The sequence below is a fragment of the Monopterus albus genome, unplaced genomic scaffold (assembly GCF_001952655.1).
Source record: "Monopterus albus unplaced genomic scaffold, M_albus_1.0 scaffold75.1, whole genome shotgun sequence".
Classification (NCBI taxonomy): domain Eukaryota; kingdom Metazoa; phylum Chordata; class Actinopteri; order Synbranchiformes; family Synbranchidae; genus Monopterus; species Monopterus albus.
Window position 1 is genome coordinate 655610 of NW_018127955.1, and position 19466 is coordinate 675075.

Here is a 19466-nt window from a genome sequence, read left to right on the forward strand (position 1 = left end):
AACTCCATATGCATATAACACCATATTACTGTAACAGTCACTGTAAAGGAAATAGATTTTCTTTTCTCAGATAAGGGCTTTCCTTATTTGTTTAAATGGGAGTTCAGTTTCTCTGCTTATAACTGTCACACTTCAGTAAGGACACCGTGTTTGCAATGTCCACAAGAGAATTGCACTAGGCCTGCCCAGTTCCCCCTTTCAACAAGGTGGGGGAAAAGCAGAAATAAACAGCAGTGGCTGAAATGCTGTTAGTCAACCTCAGGGTTTAGAAATCACATTTCACCAATGCGTTGGTTAGAGACTTGTCCGTTTCTTGTGCATATGCTGTTGGGACATTCTGCTTTCACAATTGAACAATAAGCCTGAACAATCAGAAGCTTTGCATATTAAAATAAATAAATAAAAGTCTGTTTTGGATGCCTCCTGGGCGCCTTCCTAGGGAGGTGTTACGGGCATGTCCCACCGGGAGGAGGCCCCGGGGAAGACCCAGGACACGCTGGAGGGACTATGTCTCTCGCCTCGGGATTCCCCCGGAGGAGCTGGAGGAAGTGTCTGGAGAGAGGGAAGTTTGGGCATCTTTGCTTAGACTGCTGCCCCAGCGACCCGGTCCCGGATAAGCGGAAGAAAATGGATGGATGGATGGATGGATGGTTTTGTAGATGATTACCAAATGAGCTGGATCTTCAACAATGCCTCGTTTTCCTGTTGGTGATTACTGTAATTCCCCTAGTCCTTAATGATAACAGTATCTTAAGTCAAAGAGTTGAATGATGCAGACGCCATGTTTTTTATTACCATAATAAGGAAGAGTGTACTGTGTACTAGAAACAAATTCAAGGCATCCTCCCTGATTACAATAAAAGGAGTTTCCAACATACCAGAAATCTTATCTTATCAAATTACTGATTATTTTATTTATCCACGTGGAGCCTCATTAAGATTATCCTTTCTCTTTTTCAAGAGTGACCTGGCCAAGACAGCAGCAAAGGCATTGTGATGTAACAGTAGACACAAGCAGTAAAAATCATCAAATACAACTGCCTCATTCTACAGTAAACACTAAATCTAGTTATGTAACAAAAATCAAGTCAAAGTCCACACAGCGTAGATACATAAGCAGTAAGTACAACTTTAAAACAGCGAATAATCACATTGACCAAGAGCTGCCTTTAAAATGTTCTTAAATTGCCCCAGAGTGATCGCTTCTGATCATTTCAGGTCCTTTTGTACATTACTCCAAGAAGAAGGGGCTGGATATTTAAAAGCTTTTTGTTAATTCTGTTTTAACTCTGGGGACCAACAGCTGTAAAATACTGTGTAAGGTCAAAGGTCAAAGCATTTGTCATATGCACAGTTTGGAAATGTGTTTCCCTGTACAATGAAATTCTTACTTTGCCGTCCACATGAATGCCACACAATACAAGTGAAATATAAAGCAGATCAGCAATAACACATCTACGTAAATAGGCAGTAACACAAATCTAAGGCAACAGGTGAAGGAAGCAAATAAAAATACAACAGGAACACAATATAATGCACTCTGCTGTAGTGTATGGGTTAATCCCACACCTCTTTCACTTTCTTTCCCTCCCTTTCTCTCTCTGATGCTGTATGTACATAAATAAGAGGGGGCCAGCCCAAGGGGAGATTTATGTATAAAAACAACCAATGCAAAAGTTTGTAGACATACTGTACAGGAATGATCATTTAGCAGCAGCATACAAAGCACAGTGATGCACAAGACTGTGTTTAAACCACCTTTAAAAAAAACCCTGCTTTATGAACATACATGCAATTTGGACAAAGTATATAAATGCAAAAGAGAAGTAGGTAACATCAGTTCTGCAGACAACCTCCATGAATAACAGAAACAAGACAGATGATACAAAAACATGCTGGTTTCTCGTTTAATACAGTTGAAAGACTGGTCATAGTTGCTGTTGCTACACACAAAGAGAGAGATTTTCTTGCCAACATCATATTTGTCCATGTTACAAAGCTAAGCTCCAACATCAACTTACTGGTGACTGGACAGTTGTTAAACACTATTTAAACTTTATTTAAATAGTTACTCTGTTTAAGCACAAAATCTGAGAAGTTAATTTTTCACAGACACTTATCAGTCTTGTTCAAAATAATAGCAGTACAATGTGACTAACCAGAATAATCCAGGTTTTTAGTATATTTTTTATTGCTACATGGCAAACAAGTTACCAGTAGGTGCAGTAGATTCTCAGAAAGCAAACAAGACCCAGCATTCATGATATGCACGCTCTTAAGGCTGTGAAATTGGGCAATTAGTTGAAAGGGGTGTGTTCAAAAAAATAGCAGTGTCTGCCGTTGACTGTACAAACACAAAACTATGTTGTACAAACGTTTTTGTTTCTAGGATTTAGCAATCCTGTGAATCACTAAACTAATATTTAGTTGTATGACCACAGTTTGTTATAACTGCTTCACATCTGTGTGGCATGGAGTCAACCAACTTGTGGCACCTTTCAGCTGTTATTACACTCCATGATTCTTTAACAACATTCCACAATTCATTTACATTTCTTGGTTTTGCTTCAGAAACAGCATTTTTGATATCACCCCACAAGTTCTCGATTGGATTAAGGTCCGGGGATTGGGCTGGCCACTCCATAACATTAATTTTGTTGGTTTGGAACCAACACTTTGCTCGTTTACTAGTGTGTTTGGGGTCATTGTCTTGTTGAAACAACCATTTCAAGGGCATGTCCTCTTCAGCATAAGGCAACATGACCTCTTCAAGTATTTTGACATATGCAAACTGATCCATGATCCCTGGTATGCGATAAATAGGCCCAACACCATAGTAGGAGAAACATGCCCATATCATGATGCTTGCACCACCATGCTTCACTGTCTTCACTGTGTACTGTGGCTTGAATTCAGAGTTTGGGGGTCGTCTCACAAACTGTCTGTAGCCCTTGGACCCAAAAAGAACAATTTTACTCTCATCAGTCCACAAAATGTTCCTCCATTTCTCTTTAGGCCAGTTGACGTGTTCTTTGGCAAATTGTAACCTCTTCTGCACATGCCTTTTTTTTAACAGAGGGACTTTGCGGGGGATTCTTGAAAATAGATTAGCTTCACACAGACGTCTTCTAACTGTCACAGTACTTACAGGTAACTCCAGACTGTCTTTGATCATCCTGGAGCTGATCATTGGCTGGGCCTTTGCCATTCTGGTTATTCTTCGATCCATTTTGATGGTTGTCTTCCGTTTTCTTCCACGTCTCTCTGGTTTTGCTCTCCATTTTAAGGCATTGGAGATCATTTTAGCTGAACAGCCTATAATTTTTTGCACCTCTTTATAGGTTTTCCCCTCTCCAATCAACTTTTTAATCAAAGTACGCTGTTCTTCTGAACAATGTCTTGAACGACCCATTTTCCTCAGGCTTTCAAATGCATGTTCAACAAGTGCTGGCTTCATCCTTAAATAGGGGCCACCTGATTCACACCTGTTATTTCACAAAATTGATGACCTCACTGATTGAATGCCACACTGCTATTTTTTTGAACACACCCCTTTCAACTAATTGCCCAATTGCACAGCCTTAAGAGCGTGCATATCATGAATGCTGGGTCTTGTTTGCTTTCTGAGAATCTACTGCACCTACTGGTAACTTGTTTGCCATGTAGCAATAAAAAATATACTAAAAACCTGGATTATTCTGTCACATTGTACTGCTATTATTTTGAACAATACTGTATCAGTCTTGAACCTAAATAGTACAGAGACAGAAACATGTACTGTATGTCCTGTAGTGTTGGTAGGAAATTTCAAAATGGCTTCAAAATGTGTTCATATGTAACAGTGCTATTTTTATAAGCATTTAATGAGCTCGGTTAAGAAACTGCATTATTACAGCAACAAAGTAGTACATCTTTTATTAGACATACAACATATGTTTGTACTTAGACATTTATGGCACAGTTTGTAAGTGTGTATCTTTATCATTAGTGGGTCATAATACCAACTGAGCACCAGGTCATTAGGTGTGGAAACAATATTAAATTGTCCGATTGACGCCTAGTTGTTGGACATATTGTAGGTCCTCTAAGGTAAATTATCATCACATAAGCAACTGCATGTAGACTTAACTTGTTTCATATTAAAGGCTTTGTAGAAAAATCAGGCTCTTATGGTAAATTAGTGCATTCTGTGTTGTTTTCAGCCCATTTATCTCAGTGTCTCCAGGTCACAACTTTGGGACAGGATTGCCCTGCCCCATTATCTTTTTTTTGGTTCACCACTAGGAGTCACTAGAGTAATATGGAGCCATGTCCAAAAAGACGATCGTCTTAAGATGCACTGCTTCTAAAGGAAAAGGGCTGAACTCATCAGACAAGAGCATCTACAGTCCTACATGTTACAAGGGCACTAAATGTACAAGCAAAGTAAAAAAAAAAAAGATATAGCCAAGTGTTATATTCAGATTTAAGATGGTGGGTGTGTTAAAAAAAAGTCTGATGATGAGTTACAGTATGTACTAACAGCTCGACATGTTGTCTCACTATTTGCTGATACTGTCCAGTTTTTGGAAAGGGGGCTGGATGATCATTTGTCTTTCAGATGAAAACCGATTAGAATGTTGTAAAACAATTGTAGTTACAAAGTAGGAGAGAGAGGCTCTATTTCCCTTTTTTCTATACGTTGGCCAAGACAGCAGGCCTTTTTCTTTTCAGCACAACACTAATTATGCTGACAAACAACTAGGGACAACTGACAATCTCTTTCGTATAAAACTATCAAATATATTTCTATATCTGCCACTAGGTTAAACCAAACTATAGGATGATCTGGCAAACTGCAGTGAGTACCTCTTTTAAATATATCTCCAGTACTCCTGTACACACATCTGAGACTGTCAAATAAAGTATATTTGGGTTTTTACAGCTTGGTATGAGGAACTGAATATGAAACTTGGCTAATAAGAAAAAACAGTTCCACAGTGCTAAAAACGGTAAAGCGAGGTTGTGGTATTCTCAGAATCACACTAGTGGGGGCCATCTCAAATACAAACTGCACTTGCAGTTCCCTGCACAGATCTGAGGAGCAAGGACATTCAACTAAAGCCTGAAATTAAGGATGGCCTCGCTCAAGTTCGCACTGCTTGTTTTCATCGGCCTCCAAAGCTGTGGTAAGATGATGAACTGAAAAATAGTAAAGTAGATAAGATACTGTAAAATACAAGGAGGATGTTTAATTATGAACATTGGTCTCTGCAGCTCTGACTTCAACTTTAAATACAGATGGTTTGCTGAATGTTCCTGAGGCCCAGAGAGCAGTGAGTGACAGTGTCATTTCTTATAACAAAATCATACACATTTTGATTACAATACAATAGGATGTGTGTGATTAAGAACTTTAAGAACCTAAAATATAACTGTACCTGTAAAGAAATCCAGGGATCTCCCATGAATTGCTTAAACAAAAGCTTCTGTATATTGTGTGCTAAAGCTGTAGGTTAAGATGCATTTAACATCTTATTTTGAAGGTGCAGCAGTCCAGAGAAACCCTAAAGTGATTGAAACTGCACACAAAATAGTGTTCACATTGTACAGAGAACAGACAGACATATTTGTTCACAATCAGGAAGTCTCTTGGCACACTTCTACTCAAAGCAAGTTCCAAGAACAAAACCTTCATCATGTTTCAGTTTTGAATCTAATGGAACTGATGCAGCCATAATTTAGTTTCTTCCTCATGAAATACACTTTACATGGACATGAAACAGTTTTTTTCACCACAATATGTACGGTTCAAAAGTGTATCTCATGTATGTAACAATTAAGTTTCATTGTGTGCCTTTGACTTTATATTCAGACTGGGGACGTCTGCAAGGACTGCATCCAGATATTTGAACTCCTTATCGACCTGCTTTCCAACGAAGACCTCCAGGTCAGTGCTGCAAACACATTCCAGAGAGGTTTGCTCACTCGTTATTATCGATACCGTGATTGTCCAAGATCAAAAATCAAGATTGAAATGTTCTGTGCCGTTACAGGTTCTTGTTAAAATATGTAGTTTAACGATTTTTATTAAAAAGAAGAATAATAACGATAATTCCTGGAATTACTTGCCACCAGTCCTTGAAGAACATTCTTGACTTTCAGAAAAGCAAAGTATTTGTCACCAGTTGTGCATACACCCTCAAAATATAAAGGTCCCTTTTTCTATTTGGAGTTAGGCCACTTCCTCTTTTCTGTCTAATGAAAGCTGAAATGAAATTGCACAGGTACCGTTTTCTCTTTGCCTGACCTCAAAGATCCTCTTTTGACTGAACCTAATCGGCTCTGAGGGGACTGAGTCTGAGTCCCAGGGGAGAAAGCATTGGCTGCGTTTTGAGTCACATGTCAACACAGAAAGATACTTCACCATTTAGCTCAACTTCTGTTTTGATGAAAAGAGCAGGCTGGTACTGGGTCGCTCTGAGTAAAATATATTTTGAAAAAAGTGATTACATCAGTTAACATTTATAAATGTTAATTACACCGTGCTGCACACATATAAAGCTGCAAAAACAAAAACTGTACAACACTCAGCCACTCACCAGAGGTGGACAGTAACTAAGTACATTTACCTAATTACAGTTATGAGATACATGTACTTCACTTGAGTACTTTCATTTGTTGCTACTCCATATTTTGACTTTCCTGTATTCTATAGGCACCAGAAAATTATATAACTTTAGTTACTTCTTAGGTATTCTGACACTGTGTTATTGCTACTTTTACTTGCGTAAACAATCTTCTGCCACTGCTTCTAAACTCACCAGTCTCCAACTCACCATAGTACCGTTTTATTCCAGAAAAAGATCATGGCTGGCATTGAGAGCCTGTGCGATCACCTGCCCGGTCCAGCCACGACTGCCAAGCTCTGCAAAGATGAGGTGGAGAAGATGTTTCCGCTGGCCATGAGCTTTCTTTCTGGTGTTGTAGTAAGTTGTATTCCAGATTCATCCTTGGGCTTCTTACTTCAAATGGAGTATCAGGAGTAAAATAGTGTAGCAACAGGGTGTCGTGTAGTTTTGGCTTTGTGTGTGTTTCTGATGCTGCTCAGGTCTATCAACAGCTATCGCCTCCTCTTTCTCTCCCTAGAAACCAGCAGAGGTCTGCAAAATCATTGGACTCTGTAACAGCCAGGAGAAGATGATGCACTACCTTGTCACAGAGTTCTTTCAGGCTACTGAAACAAGTGAAAATGTCAGTTTAATATATTTTGATGGGATATATTTGAAGTGTGTATAGGCCCAGTCTGATCACTTTATGCTTTATTCACTTTGCAGCTGGTGCCTGTCAATCAGGCGCGGCCCACAACACAATGCTCCTTCTGCATTTTTCTTGTCAAGACTTTTGAGGACATGCTGCCTAAGGAAAGAACTGAGGTGAGTCACACTCACACAGTGTAGAAACATGCACATAAACAAACACAGCATCTTGTTGCAGCGACACACTTACATGCCACCAGTGTGGACAGCTCATTTCATCCTGCTTGTCTACAGGCTGCTGTGCTCAAGCTGCTCCAGGAGATTTGCCACATTTTGCCCTCCTCCTACCAAGATCAATGTGAGGAGGTTGTTGGCAAGTTTACCAAAACGGTGCTGGAAGCGATCCTTAGCTACGCCACCCCCCAGACCATCTGCACTCTCCTCCAACAGTGTCACAGAGAAGAGGCTCCGTCTGTGGGTCAGTCAGCCTCTCCATCAGTGATATGTGCAGGGCATGCGTGGTAGAAGTACACACACTCAATACTCAAGTAAAAGTGCAAATACATTCCTAATGAGGTATTCCACTATAAGTACCACTTCAAATTCTTTAAGTTGAAGTACTAAGTACATGCTCTAAAATATTCTTAAAATACAAGTACTCAACCAACAATGTATTTTAAACATTTGTTCAAACTTTCAAAAGTAAAAATAACAAAAATGTAATTAATTAAAACATACTGTAGCTACTGAAGGTGGAGCCACTTTCTGTTCTGCCAGGTGATTAATCCATAATAATACATCATTTATTGTTTGATTATATTTTGGATTAAGAGCATGAATCTGCAAAGTAACTGAGAAGTTAAAAAAAAAAAACCCTAATGAAAACAATTTTTAAGAGTTCCAGGTGACAAGTGTGTTGAAATGACTTTGGTCTATTAATTTGTTCAGAACATGTAGCTAAAAACATTAATAATGGCTCTGTTCGATTTTTCTATGCTCCTAAGTCACAGGCGTGAGCAAGCATGAAAGACAGTACAGCCCTGAAACTGGCACACCTAAAGGCAACTATTATTATTTGCTTGGTCGTTTTAAACCACAAGAAATATTCTGTCCATTCAGTGACATTTAAGAGAACACATTTGGTCACAAGCTGTAACCTGCAAACATTTACTTGACTCAGATCTCATTAGTTCCTTGTGTTTAAACAAATCAATTATCCTTCAAATGTATTCTGTTCTTACTCTCAGACCCATGCACTTTGACAACGTACAGGTGCAGAGACATCAAAACTGCCCTAAAATGTGGAGTGAGTATACAGCCATCAACATGTAAACTTGTTTAGCCTGTGCAGCAGTGATCACATCTGACCCGTGTCTACTCTGTGCAGACTGTGTTCTACTGTCAGAAATTTGCTGGGAAATCTCTGAACCTCTAAGATAAGGTGGGTTGATTTTTTTTTTTTAATTCTAATCAATATTAAGAATATAACTTTCAAAACCATATAAAATATTTCCAAACTCCTCTTTTCAAGGCGGAATGAAAAATGCGATGGATGATCCTGGTCTTTCAGCATCAAACCAACCATTTCTCTCTTCGCTCCACACCTGTGGCTTTCTGTCTAAGAGGATTCCTTCAGATACTGGCTTATTATCACACCTGCATTTTGTGATTTTGTACTTTAGTGCAGAAAACCAGGGCTTAGGCTGACAAACATCAGTGGTAAGTCATGTGCAAAGATATGAACTTTAACAGGATCAAATGATTTAATGCTTTACGTTTCACAATTACTCTGTTTGCTTGTTAAGTTTTTGCTTTAGATATTTGTACCGAGTTCTATGACCAGCGCTTTTATCAGCTTCAACGAGGGGTTTTCTTGTAATCATTCACACGCATCTCAGGAGGATTATCTGGATACATGATTTGGGCTGTGAAATGTCCCCTTTAAAATAAGCACTTCAACCATTTTAACACCTGTTAGGTATTTTAAGTCAGATAGATATTGGTTAGATACTTGATGTATTAGAAATGTTTAGTAGAGATAGGATGTCTAGCTCAGGCTGTTAAATGCTTAGTCATTCTCATGAGTTACTGCAGGATGCTTATGGTCAAGGATAACTAGATGGATGACTGTCAGCAGACAGAATGTTTAATATTATTATTATTATGACATGCATAACTGTAGCCATAGTCATAATATTTTCTTATGTTTAATGTCATGACATGTCACTAGAGGTCATGTTAGAATGTTTTTAGATGCACACCACATAATCAACAGACACACACACATTGATTTTCCTCATGCTTTGACTACTGCTCTGGCCAGCTGTAAAGCTGGCACCGGGAGATGTCACAGTTTGACATTCCTGTGTAGAATGGGGTTAGCCCGAAGTGATATAATGTATAGGCCTGTTGTAGTTCGGGGTCTTTATCTTTCAGCTGCCTGCGAGCATGTTGGAGGTGCAAGAGACCTGAGCGTGTAATGTTAATTTTTACCTGTGTTCATTGAATAAATCAGCGCTCATCTGGACTGCTTCGTCTCTCAGAGTTAGCGTGGTTAAAAGTACCGGGTACAACACACCGGTTTTTATGAACTTGTCACAGATAAGCATGCCCATACTATTTCCTAGCAGCCCTCTGTATTTTGTAGGCAGATGAAAAGTTCAAGTCCAAATTGGTTTGTGAACCTGGACAGATTGTGTTATTACATTACATAAAGTCTAATACTGAGTGTAAAGGTTTGTTTGTTAATCTGCAGTGTGCAACTGCTGTTTATCAGCATCAAACAAAGCAGAAGCAGGAAAAACCAGAACAGGAACTGAGGATTTGATCATATTTTGCCAAAGGAATCAATCATCTTTATGACCCATTTCACCAAGATGTTGTGTTTTACCACATTTATTTAAATCAACATTTTGTTACCGATTATTACTGGAACCTGCATGTACAAATAAGGGTCATAAGATATAAATTAAGGTTGCATTCAGTGTGCAATACCATCACATAAATCAGCTCTGATATAATAAATAAATAAAATGCACATGCACAGCAAGACTGCAATTTATTTAAAAGAGAAACTCAATAAATCAGACTGCTGAATTACTGAAGAGTCACATATTTGGGGGTAAGAGACGGGGCACTGCCAAAAATTTGTAAAGGCACTTTTACATGTTGAATAACCACTCTCACAGACTTACTCCCATCTATTTAAAAATACATAAAGAAAATAACTGCTTCTCAAACTCCCCACAGGAGACCACGTAAACAGGCCGGTTTCTCTGTACAACACCAACCAATCATTTGTCTCATCTGTGATTGAGCTAGAGGAGGCAAGCCCATTGTTTAAAAAAAAAAAAAAAAATTCTTTGGGAGATCTGTCATTTCACTAGATGACAGGAGTGTTGTAAAATACTCTCATCAGCACCACACTGTGGCTCGTATCAGAGGTTTCTGTAGTAAACTCAAGGAACCACAAGGTGCTGTCGAAGAAGCCAAATTAATGAAGAGATAACAGTCAGCAAAAATGTTAATTTCAGTATTATTTCTGGTGAAACAGTGCCACCTAGCGACATGAAGACATTTTAAGCTACACAAACTGTGCATTCAGTACAGGTCAAGGACAAGCTGGTGATTTTAAAGTTGAATAATGAATTGTTCGGCCTTAATTCTGCCACTATATTGAGTTCAAAGACATCTAGGTGTCAAGTGAAAGAGGGAAACTGTAGGAAGCACATTCTGCTTATTCACATATTGGGCTCAAATCTGGCACACATCTTTCCTAACATACTGTATTTCCTGCAAGTAAACTCCACTAAACTGTCTTCAAAAGAACGACATGGGAACCCTGGCAAGCTCAAGTTGCTTCAAGTCTCAAGTCAGAATTTTTTTACTCATGCCAGCCCTATCCCATAAATAAATGAATTACTTAAGAGAAAACTTAACTTATATGCAAGCTCAACATTCATTTGAGAACTACTGAACATGCAACACTGAAAACAGAAGCCTTTTGTGTTTTGTGTAATTTCAAGGTCTGGAAGATTCAAAACTCACAAGCATCAAGCAACACATGTGACCCCACAAGTTCATTTGCACCAAACTCTGCAAAGAAAGCCAGTGCATTCATACCATGCTTTACACTCACTGAGATGACTGTGTGCAGCCTCCTATCGCTTTGTCTTGGTCTGTCTGTGGCGCTGCTCTTCATGTTCTTGCATTCCCTTTCTTACATTATGTGCAGGTGCGACTGAAGGTGTCAGAACGCTAAACAACTGACTAGAAAACTGGTTGTAGACACAAACATTTGTTGCACACATTATAAGCTGTCCCGCGTTCCTTGTCAAACTGTAGGGTCCCACAACAGTGAAATGCCATTAGTATAAACATTATTTCAAGCACGACAGGACAAAGGCAGCCCCTGTCCAGAGGTGACTGAGTGGGTTTCTCTGTAGCTACACCCAAAGGCAGTCTCAGGAAGGGCGAGTACTGCACTACGCCTGTATCTTGGTCTGAAGAAGACTGACATATTGTACCCGGCACAATCTGAAGTATGTCCTAACATTTAAAACAACAAACTAAATTTAAAAAATGGAGTTATTTCATGGTGCCACAAGGTCACGAGCAGCTCCTGACTTCTCTGTAAAACGTCAGAAAAACATGACCTGATGGAACAGTACAAATAAGAACATTAGTAGATTTCATACAGTGTGGCCCTATTTGTGTCATCAAAAAAGACAGGTTGAGGGCTGTGACAACAAAGCTAATGTTTTTCCTAAGCCAAAATACTATGAACAGACTGAGGTGAAACGGAAAATGACATGTTGCAGTAGCAGAGGTTGTAGTGAAGTGGCTGTGTATGTGGTGAGGAGGAGGAGGAAGGAAGGAAGGCCAACAGACACATAGGCTTATCTGTAATACACCTAAGGCCCACTGGGAGATAAAAAAAGAGGGGTTCAATATTTCAGCTTTTTGGGCACCTCCCATGTGAAGACGTCACGACCAAAGTGACCATAAGCGGCCGTGCGCTGGTAGATGGGCTTCTTCAAGTCAAGGTCCCTGAGACAGAAATAAAATTTTTATATACAACACCTGAAATATGAGCAAAATGTGTACAACAAGCAAAAATGTGAAACGAGATCCTACAGCATACCTCACAATAACTCCTGGACGGAGGTCAAAGTTCTTCTTCACAATGTCCAGCAGCTGCTTCTCGCTCTTCGGGGAGGTCCCATAGTGGAAGATTGAGATAGAGAGAGGATGGGCAACTCCAATGGCATAGGATACCTAAAACAGAGTTTGTCCACATAACATCAGTAAGAACTTTTTCGTATATCTTAAATGTAAAATGCTCTCCCTTTTTCAAACAGTGTTATGTGTTGATTTGGAGGAGACAGTATAAAAAGTATATCAGACAATATTATTATTAACTGTAAAATTCAATGAGCTAAAATAAAACAGTCAGGCTCTAGTGATCACCCTAGAAATGTACAATTAACTACCTATGAGTAATTAAACACAAACACAAAGGAAATAAAACAAAAGCAGTCTAAATAATTCTGCACGTGTCATTGTACATGTACACAAAGCGCCTGCAGGCCTGACACGTAGCAGTTAAGCTTGTTTTTTTTCCCCACAGCAATCCGTTGCAGTATTTAACTTGAATACGCGTTAATTACGAAGAACTACAAAGTTAACATGTTTGCAAAGCAGGAAAAAAACAAAAAAAAACAAAAACATCCATAAAAGCTTCTTGACCCACTCCTGCAGCAGAGTCAACAGTCCAGTTGGAGCACTGTATTAGGCAATACTACAAACACAGTGCTAGCTATTAAATTCACTGGAATAGAAATTAATTTAAGAGGACCATAATCGCTGCTCTCTGTGATGTAGGGGCCGACTATCAGCCACATTCAGGCCTACAGGTGGATGAGTTAACACCACGACATACTGTATCCTCACCTGGACCAGCACACGCCTGCAGAGTCCTGCTTTCACCAGAGATTTGGCCACCCAGCGGGCAGCATAGGCAGCAGAGCGGTCAACCTTGGTGTAGTCTTTCCCAGAAAAAGCTCCGCCTCCATGTGCCCCCCACCCCCCGTAAGTATCGACAATGATCTTACGCCCAGTCAGACCAGCATCGCTCTGTGGGAAGAAACAGCCACATTACCTACTAGACTTTTGGAATCACTTGGAATGAGGCCCATAACAATGTGTTCACTGAAACATCTGCTAACTAAGAAGAACTAAGAAGGCACAGGTTTTAAAGAAGTTCTTGTCTCACCTGTGGTCCTCCGATGACAAAGCGGCCACTGGGCTGCAGGTGGTATATGGTGTCATCATCGAGGTAGCCACTAGGAATCACAGCCTTCACCACCCGTTCCTTCAGAGAATGACGCATCTCGTCCAAACTTACACCTTCATCATGCTGTACAGAGACCACAACGGTGTGGACACGCAAAGGCACCACAGCACCTCGATCCTGCCTGTACTGTACAGTCACCTGAAGGTAAAAAGAGAGACATCCATCCATTCTCCATCTATACCGCTTATCTTGAAGAGGATCGTGGGGAGCTGGGTCCAATCCCAGCTGAGATTGGGCGAGAAGCGGCATCCACCCGGGACAGGTCGCCAGTCTATCACAGGGCTGACTTGTAGAAAAACAACCACACACCCCCAAACACACTCATACAGGCAATTTATAGTCGCCAATCAACCTAAGCTGCACATCTTTGGACTATGGGAGGAAGCTGAAGCACCCAGAGAGAACCCACACAGGCACGGGGAGAACACACAAAGTGAACACAGAACGTCACCGGGTTGGCGCTCAAACCCAGAACCTTCTTGCTGTGAGGCGACAGGTCTAACTAGATTATTCTAAGATGATTTTTGTCTCTATTTTCATCAGAAAAATGTTCAGACACTAATAAAAATTTGCTACCATGTACTGCTTCTTCAGAAAAAATGTAAAGAAAACACATTCAAGCCAAGTTTTGCAGTAGGAAAAGACCCTGCAATACAGTGGTTTTATTGTTTTAAGCTTGACTGTGTGGAAGTGGGTATACTGTTAGTGTCTAACCTGAGTTTTGGAATCAGGTCGGAGCCACGGCAGTGCTCCATTTCTTCGTAATTCAGCCATCTTGGCGTTGAGCTTGTGGGCCAGGACAATGGTGAGGGGCATACACTCGTCAGTCTCATCAGTAGCATATCCAAACATCAGACCCTGTCAGAGGTGAAGTTACAAGTCACAGCAAAATAAAACCGTCACCACATTTCTGGCTCCAGTTACCCAGCTGTAGACCAAACACTAACATAAAGGTATGAACCTTCTGACCTGGTCACCAGCTCCCACGTCCTCTTCTTTTCGATCCAGGTGAACACCCTGAGCAATGTCAGGAGACTGCTGCTCCAAAGCCACCAGCACATTGCAGGTCTTATAGTCAAAGCCTGTGGAACAAGACAACTGAGCTTCAGTAAACTGGGGCACTACAGTCCTCCTCAAATCTGTCTCGATCATGTGTGTACAAACTATGGGACAGGTCTCTCTCATTCAACAGGTAGAAATGAAAGATGCTACTCAGATCACTGCTCACACCCAACAGTCTTCTAAACTTACCTTTTTAATTCCCTTTTCTTTTAGATGCAAGAAAGAGGCTTAATCTTAAACTAAACTCACAGCTGCCTGCTTTCATCACTGTACCTTTAGAGGAGTCGTCATAGCCTATGTGCATGATTGTCTCTCTGACAACCTTCTGGTAGTCAATGTTGGCCCTGGAGGTGATCTCCCCAGCCAGTAAGATCATCCCCGTCTTAGCGACCGTCTCTGAGGACACAGTGACATGCAGAATAAAGGGATGAGAGCAAGACTAATCTGAAGATATCATTAAGCACAAGGAGGTGAAAGGGAACCGAGTAGACTCGCTGGCATACGGATGCAGGTAAGTAACATGCTGACAGGTCTTAAATTATTTTACTTGTATTACATTAAGAAAAATTGTTCACTGAGATTTTGATACAAGTAACACAAGTATTTACAAAATGTTAAAAGATATGCTGATCATACATGTTAAACTTTTTGCCAACATCTAAAAGGAACATAATGCACCACCAGCTGCCACTGGTTACACCTGTTCTCATAGGCAACAGGAATTTTCCCTACCCTGTCTCTCCTTTCATTTACAGTACTAGCTCAAGTTTATGCCGCAGCACTTGCCTGTCATTTTTAGACAGTTGGGTTACCTCTGGAAAATAGTCTGAGGCTACGGTGAAGTCTGCAAGCAAGCATTCATCATCTGCATCTTTGATGTATTCAGGTATATGTCATATGGTCATTTGATGGAACCAGAACACAATAAAACTGTGCCAAGGAGATTTTTAGCTCCCGAGTTTAGTTTCAGGGACTGATTTGCTAAGAAACAATAAGACATCAAAAAACACTTTTCAACAGAGGAACCAAAAGATGCAATAAGTAACGAGTGTAATTTAGTGGTAGGGGAGGCTCACCTCTACTCTGCCACATGCCTCAGTGGGAACATGCAGGTTTCAAGAATAAATACACAGTAAAGAGCAGCCTCTATGGCTGTCCTGCTTTCCTGTCCAAAGACTTACCACATGCTACTTTGGCATCAGGATCTTGGCTGAGGTGTGCATCCAACACAGCATCACTGATTTGATCACAAATCTTATCTGTGGAGTGACATAAGAGTATTTTTCAGGACACTCATAAAAACACTTCAGGGAAAAGCATCAGTTTTGTTCATAATAGTGATGGTGGGGTGAACGCCGAGGCATTGAAGTGGGTGTTGAGCACTCCAGGCAGTGGAAAGTGAACCTTCTTGTCGAGGCCTTTATCATTTAGAGAATGTGACTTCACTGATGATGTTTGAAACTTCATCTGGGTTTCTGATTAAGGAAATGCTTCTATATTTATGGGGTGTTTGAAATATTGGGGGAGAGGACAAAGATCACAAAGTTTGCAGGTTTGTAGTACTGGAGATCACTGCAGTGCGATTGTTTGCATTATATTGCCACGGTATCAACAACAAGACAGAAGTGATCCCCTATGGAATATGGGAACATCATGATTTAATTTCTACCAAGATGCAGAGGCTACTGTATGTGCTTTTCCTTTAGACCCTTGGTATCAAAATTATCTGTGTTACTGTATGTACAATTTATGGCTGTTTGCACGTGAAATATAGGTGGCATTTCATTTTTTCCCCTACTGGACCACACATAAAAACGGTGTAGGCTTCCTGTCCCTCACCAGTCCTTCCACCTCAGATAGGCTATTTATGTAGTCCTGCATCATCTGACCACCTTTCTGCCCCATAATGCTGGAGAAATAATATGTTAAAAGAATGAAACAGAACCCAAATATTGTACAGCAAATGTTAAATAAAACAGGCTAGTTACCCCCTTCTCTGCCCAGTATTCAACACACACACACACACACACACACACACACACACACAGAGCAAATACTGTTTATGAAGACTATTACCAATTTCTCACCTTCAGTGTCAGGAAAGGCACACATCCTCTCACACGTGAATTAGGGACAGCTTTCCAGAATATACTATGGGCATTTAATTTATATTAAAAATAATAACCTACAATTTATTGCAGGTGAGGCACATTAGGCTACTAATATGTCTGAAGGCAAAAGCTTACACAGTGACTTGTCACACGTGATGTTTTTAAAGTGATTAATATATGTATTAAAGAGAGAGGTAATAACATTACAAATGACATGGGATTCATTTCATATTTTGAAGAAAGTCATTTAACCTTGAGATGTGCTGCTTCAGTCTATTTCTACAGATTCAGATTCTGTAGCACATTCAATCCACCACTAGGTGGTGTCATGAACACTTGAAGCTTCCACACAATAACCATTTTTGCTTCAAATGGCTGGAAAGCTTTGATGCTCCAATGAGGCTTCATCTTTCCATCACTGGTTCATGGGTAAATATGCACATATAAACTCAGTTCAACCCACTAAAAATAAACAAAAACAAATAGAGAAAGTTTGATGCAAGGAGAAGTTAATTTATTCTTAATAAAACCTGCTTATTTTACTGAATGTACTCTAGACAAACAAGAACGGATTCATGTTAGATTTATTGTGCTTCAGCAGCAGCAACAACAACAACAACATATTTGTCTAGGTCAGATATAGCACATTCTCATGCTTACTAACCAGGCCAGTGTTTTTATGCCTGTATTTTAATCACAGATTTTTGTACTAAAACCACTGTACCTACTAGGCAATTGAATTTGTAGTTGTTTCGTGATGCAGCCGTTGTATCAATATTAAAACAATTCAGTGCATTCAAAGTATAAGCATGCAAAGAGAGGAAAAAAACATTTACAGTAACATAAGTTGTGTGTTTTGGTGTTAAAACTCACTCACAGATTTGCAATTTCCTCCCCACACAATTCAGGACTGGTGTGAAAACATTTCAAGGATGGCTTAAACTGTTCAGATACATATTACATATTTTGCTCACACACCATAAATGGGACATACACTTTGAACCACATCATTAATAGAGATCTCAGTAGGTGCTTGTATTGTCCTGTAACTTCAAAAGTGGGTGGATGGGACTACTTTGCACCCACAGTTGAGCAGCAGCCCCTGCAGTGCCTATATTTAGGACTGAAAGCCTATTACAGCTGCCCCCACTGTCCCAGTGTAAGACAGTGTAACATAGCAGCACACTGTACAAGAACTTGCCAAATAGCTCTTAAATAACAGTGTTGTATGTTAGCTAAATCTAAGACAGGCTAATACAACGTCCCTGCAATAAATCTTGGTGTTTATGGCCATTAGGAGGGTAAGGGTCTTCCAATAATGGCATAACAGCACCACAAAGTAAAGGCTCGAAAATGAAAACTGTATGAAACTCAAAGTAAGATTTATTGCATGGCTATCCTATTAATGTACATCAGTTTATAGCAAGGCATTCCAATAAAATGGCAACAGAGGTTAGCTATAGCTAAGTTATATCAGATGACTGGTCAGTGTCAAGGTGACGTTTTCTTACTCTCTCTCTTAAACTAGGAAATTGTTAACGTTACTTTTAATTACACGCACACATTAACAAACAAAGAGGCGTATTATTCGCTTATGGACAGATTCTAAAACACAGAATCTGTTCATAGTTACACTATAATGTCACTGAAAGGACCATGCTGAAAGTTTTACACTAACCACGAGACAGTTTAATATTTTTAAGCAATCTAATATGTTTTTATTTAGTGTTACAATGTATGTGGGGTATGTTTCTCCGTGACTAGAAATAATAGACCCACAGCCGGCGAGCACAAGTCACGTCTATTTATGTTGCTGTAAATGATGCAACGCCGTATGGTGTTGTAACATTAGCTAGCTAGCTAGCTATCCTGTTCCAGTTAACAGTGGAAACAAAATAAACGCATTAGCTTTGTGGTGTTTATGGTTCTTACGGGTTAGCTACACTCGCAAATTCTGTTAGCTTTTGTAGGCAAAACATACCATCTTATGTTGTAAATTCGTGTAATATTACAGCCAGAAACCAGTGTTGAGCTAAGCTAAGTTAACGTTACATGATTGACAGGCGCCAACAGCCTAACGTGATATTAGCATGCTAACAACACAGGGGCTAGCTGTGCAATCCCGAGGCTATTTAACTAAAGAGTTTACAGTACACGTAGGCTACTTTTATATTGCAGGTGGATACATGTGCGGAGAGGAAAAACGAGGTGCTTAACGTTAGAGGACGGAGACCAGCTGACAGACACAACACGCTGACACCAGTGTGACACAGGATCATGTTTGAGAGCTATCCGGCTAATTAAATGGCTAAATCCGGCTAATCTATATGGTGGATAGAGGTGAAGCTACTGCTCATAGAGACTTAGAAACTAAAGCTTACCGGGGTGTCCTTCTCCGACCGATTCTGAAGTGAAGAGGAAACAGTCTTCATCATTGAGCAAGTCGTTGTAGACACCGTTCAGGTAGCCGTTCATTTCAGTCATCACACTGTTAGCTAACAAACTTGCCGTCCAGATACAGACACCTGCGTATACCGTTTAGAACCTGGGCAGGATTTCACAGGCTTTTCACGTGGTTCCTGTTGGCAAAGTCACACAAAGTAACCACACTTGTTTAGGTTTTAGCTCACCAGTGTGAAGTGTTAAGCAGTGTAGGCAGACAGCTGCCCTGACTGAACAAATGCTCATATCCTTACCACC

At 40.1% G+C, this 19466-nt stretch overlaps 2 protein-coding genes across 2 annotated transcripts; one reads left to right on the forward strand and one right to left on the reverse strand.

Annotated features, from left to right (window-relative positions):
* Window positions 1-5007: 5007 nt before the first annotated feature.
* Window positions 5008-9266, forward strand: sftpba (surfactant protein Ba). The gene is made up of 10 exons (XM_020606019.1): window positions 5008-5168; window positions 5257-5315; window positions 5855-5929; window positions 6840-6968; window positions 7129-7233; window positions 7317-7415; window positions 7533-7716; window positions 8486-8544; window positions 8626-8679; window positions 8770-9266. The coding sequence occupies exons 1-9, from the start codon at window positions 5117-5119 to the stop codon at window positions 8671-8673; spliced, it is 810 nt and encodes a 269-aa protein (XP_020461675.1). The 5' UTR covers window positions 5008-5116; the 3' UTR covers window positions 8674-8679; window positions 8770-9266.
* Window positions 9267-10279: 1013 nt separating this feature from the next.
* On the reverse strand, window positions 10280-19466 carry mat2aa (methionine adenosyltransferase 2Aa). Its single transcript, XM_020606059.1, has 9 exons — window positions 19148-19466; window positions 15837-15914; window positions 14929-15051; window positions 14563-14675; window positions 14308-14451; window positions 13513-13731; window positions 13191-13373; window positions 12382-12515; window positions 10280-12287 (listed from the first exon to the last, which is right to left on the reverse strand). Exons 1-9 carry the CDS (start codon window positions 19248-19250, stop codon window positions 12185-12187), a joined length of 1200 nt encoding a protein of 399 aa, XP_020461715.1. The 5' UTR covers window positions 19251-19466; the 3' UTR covers window positions 10280-12184.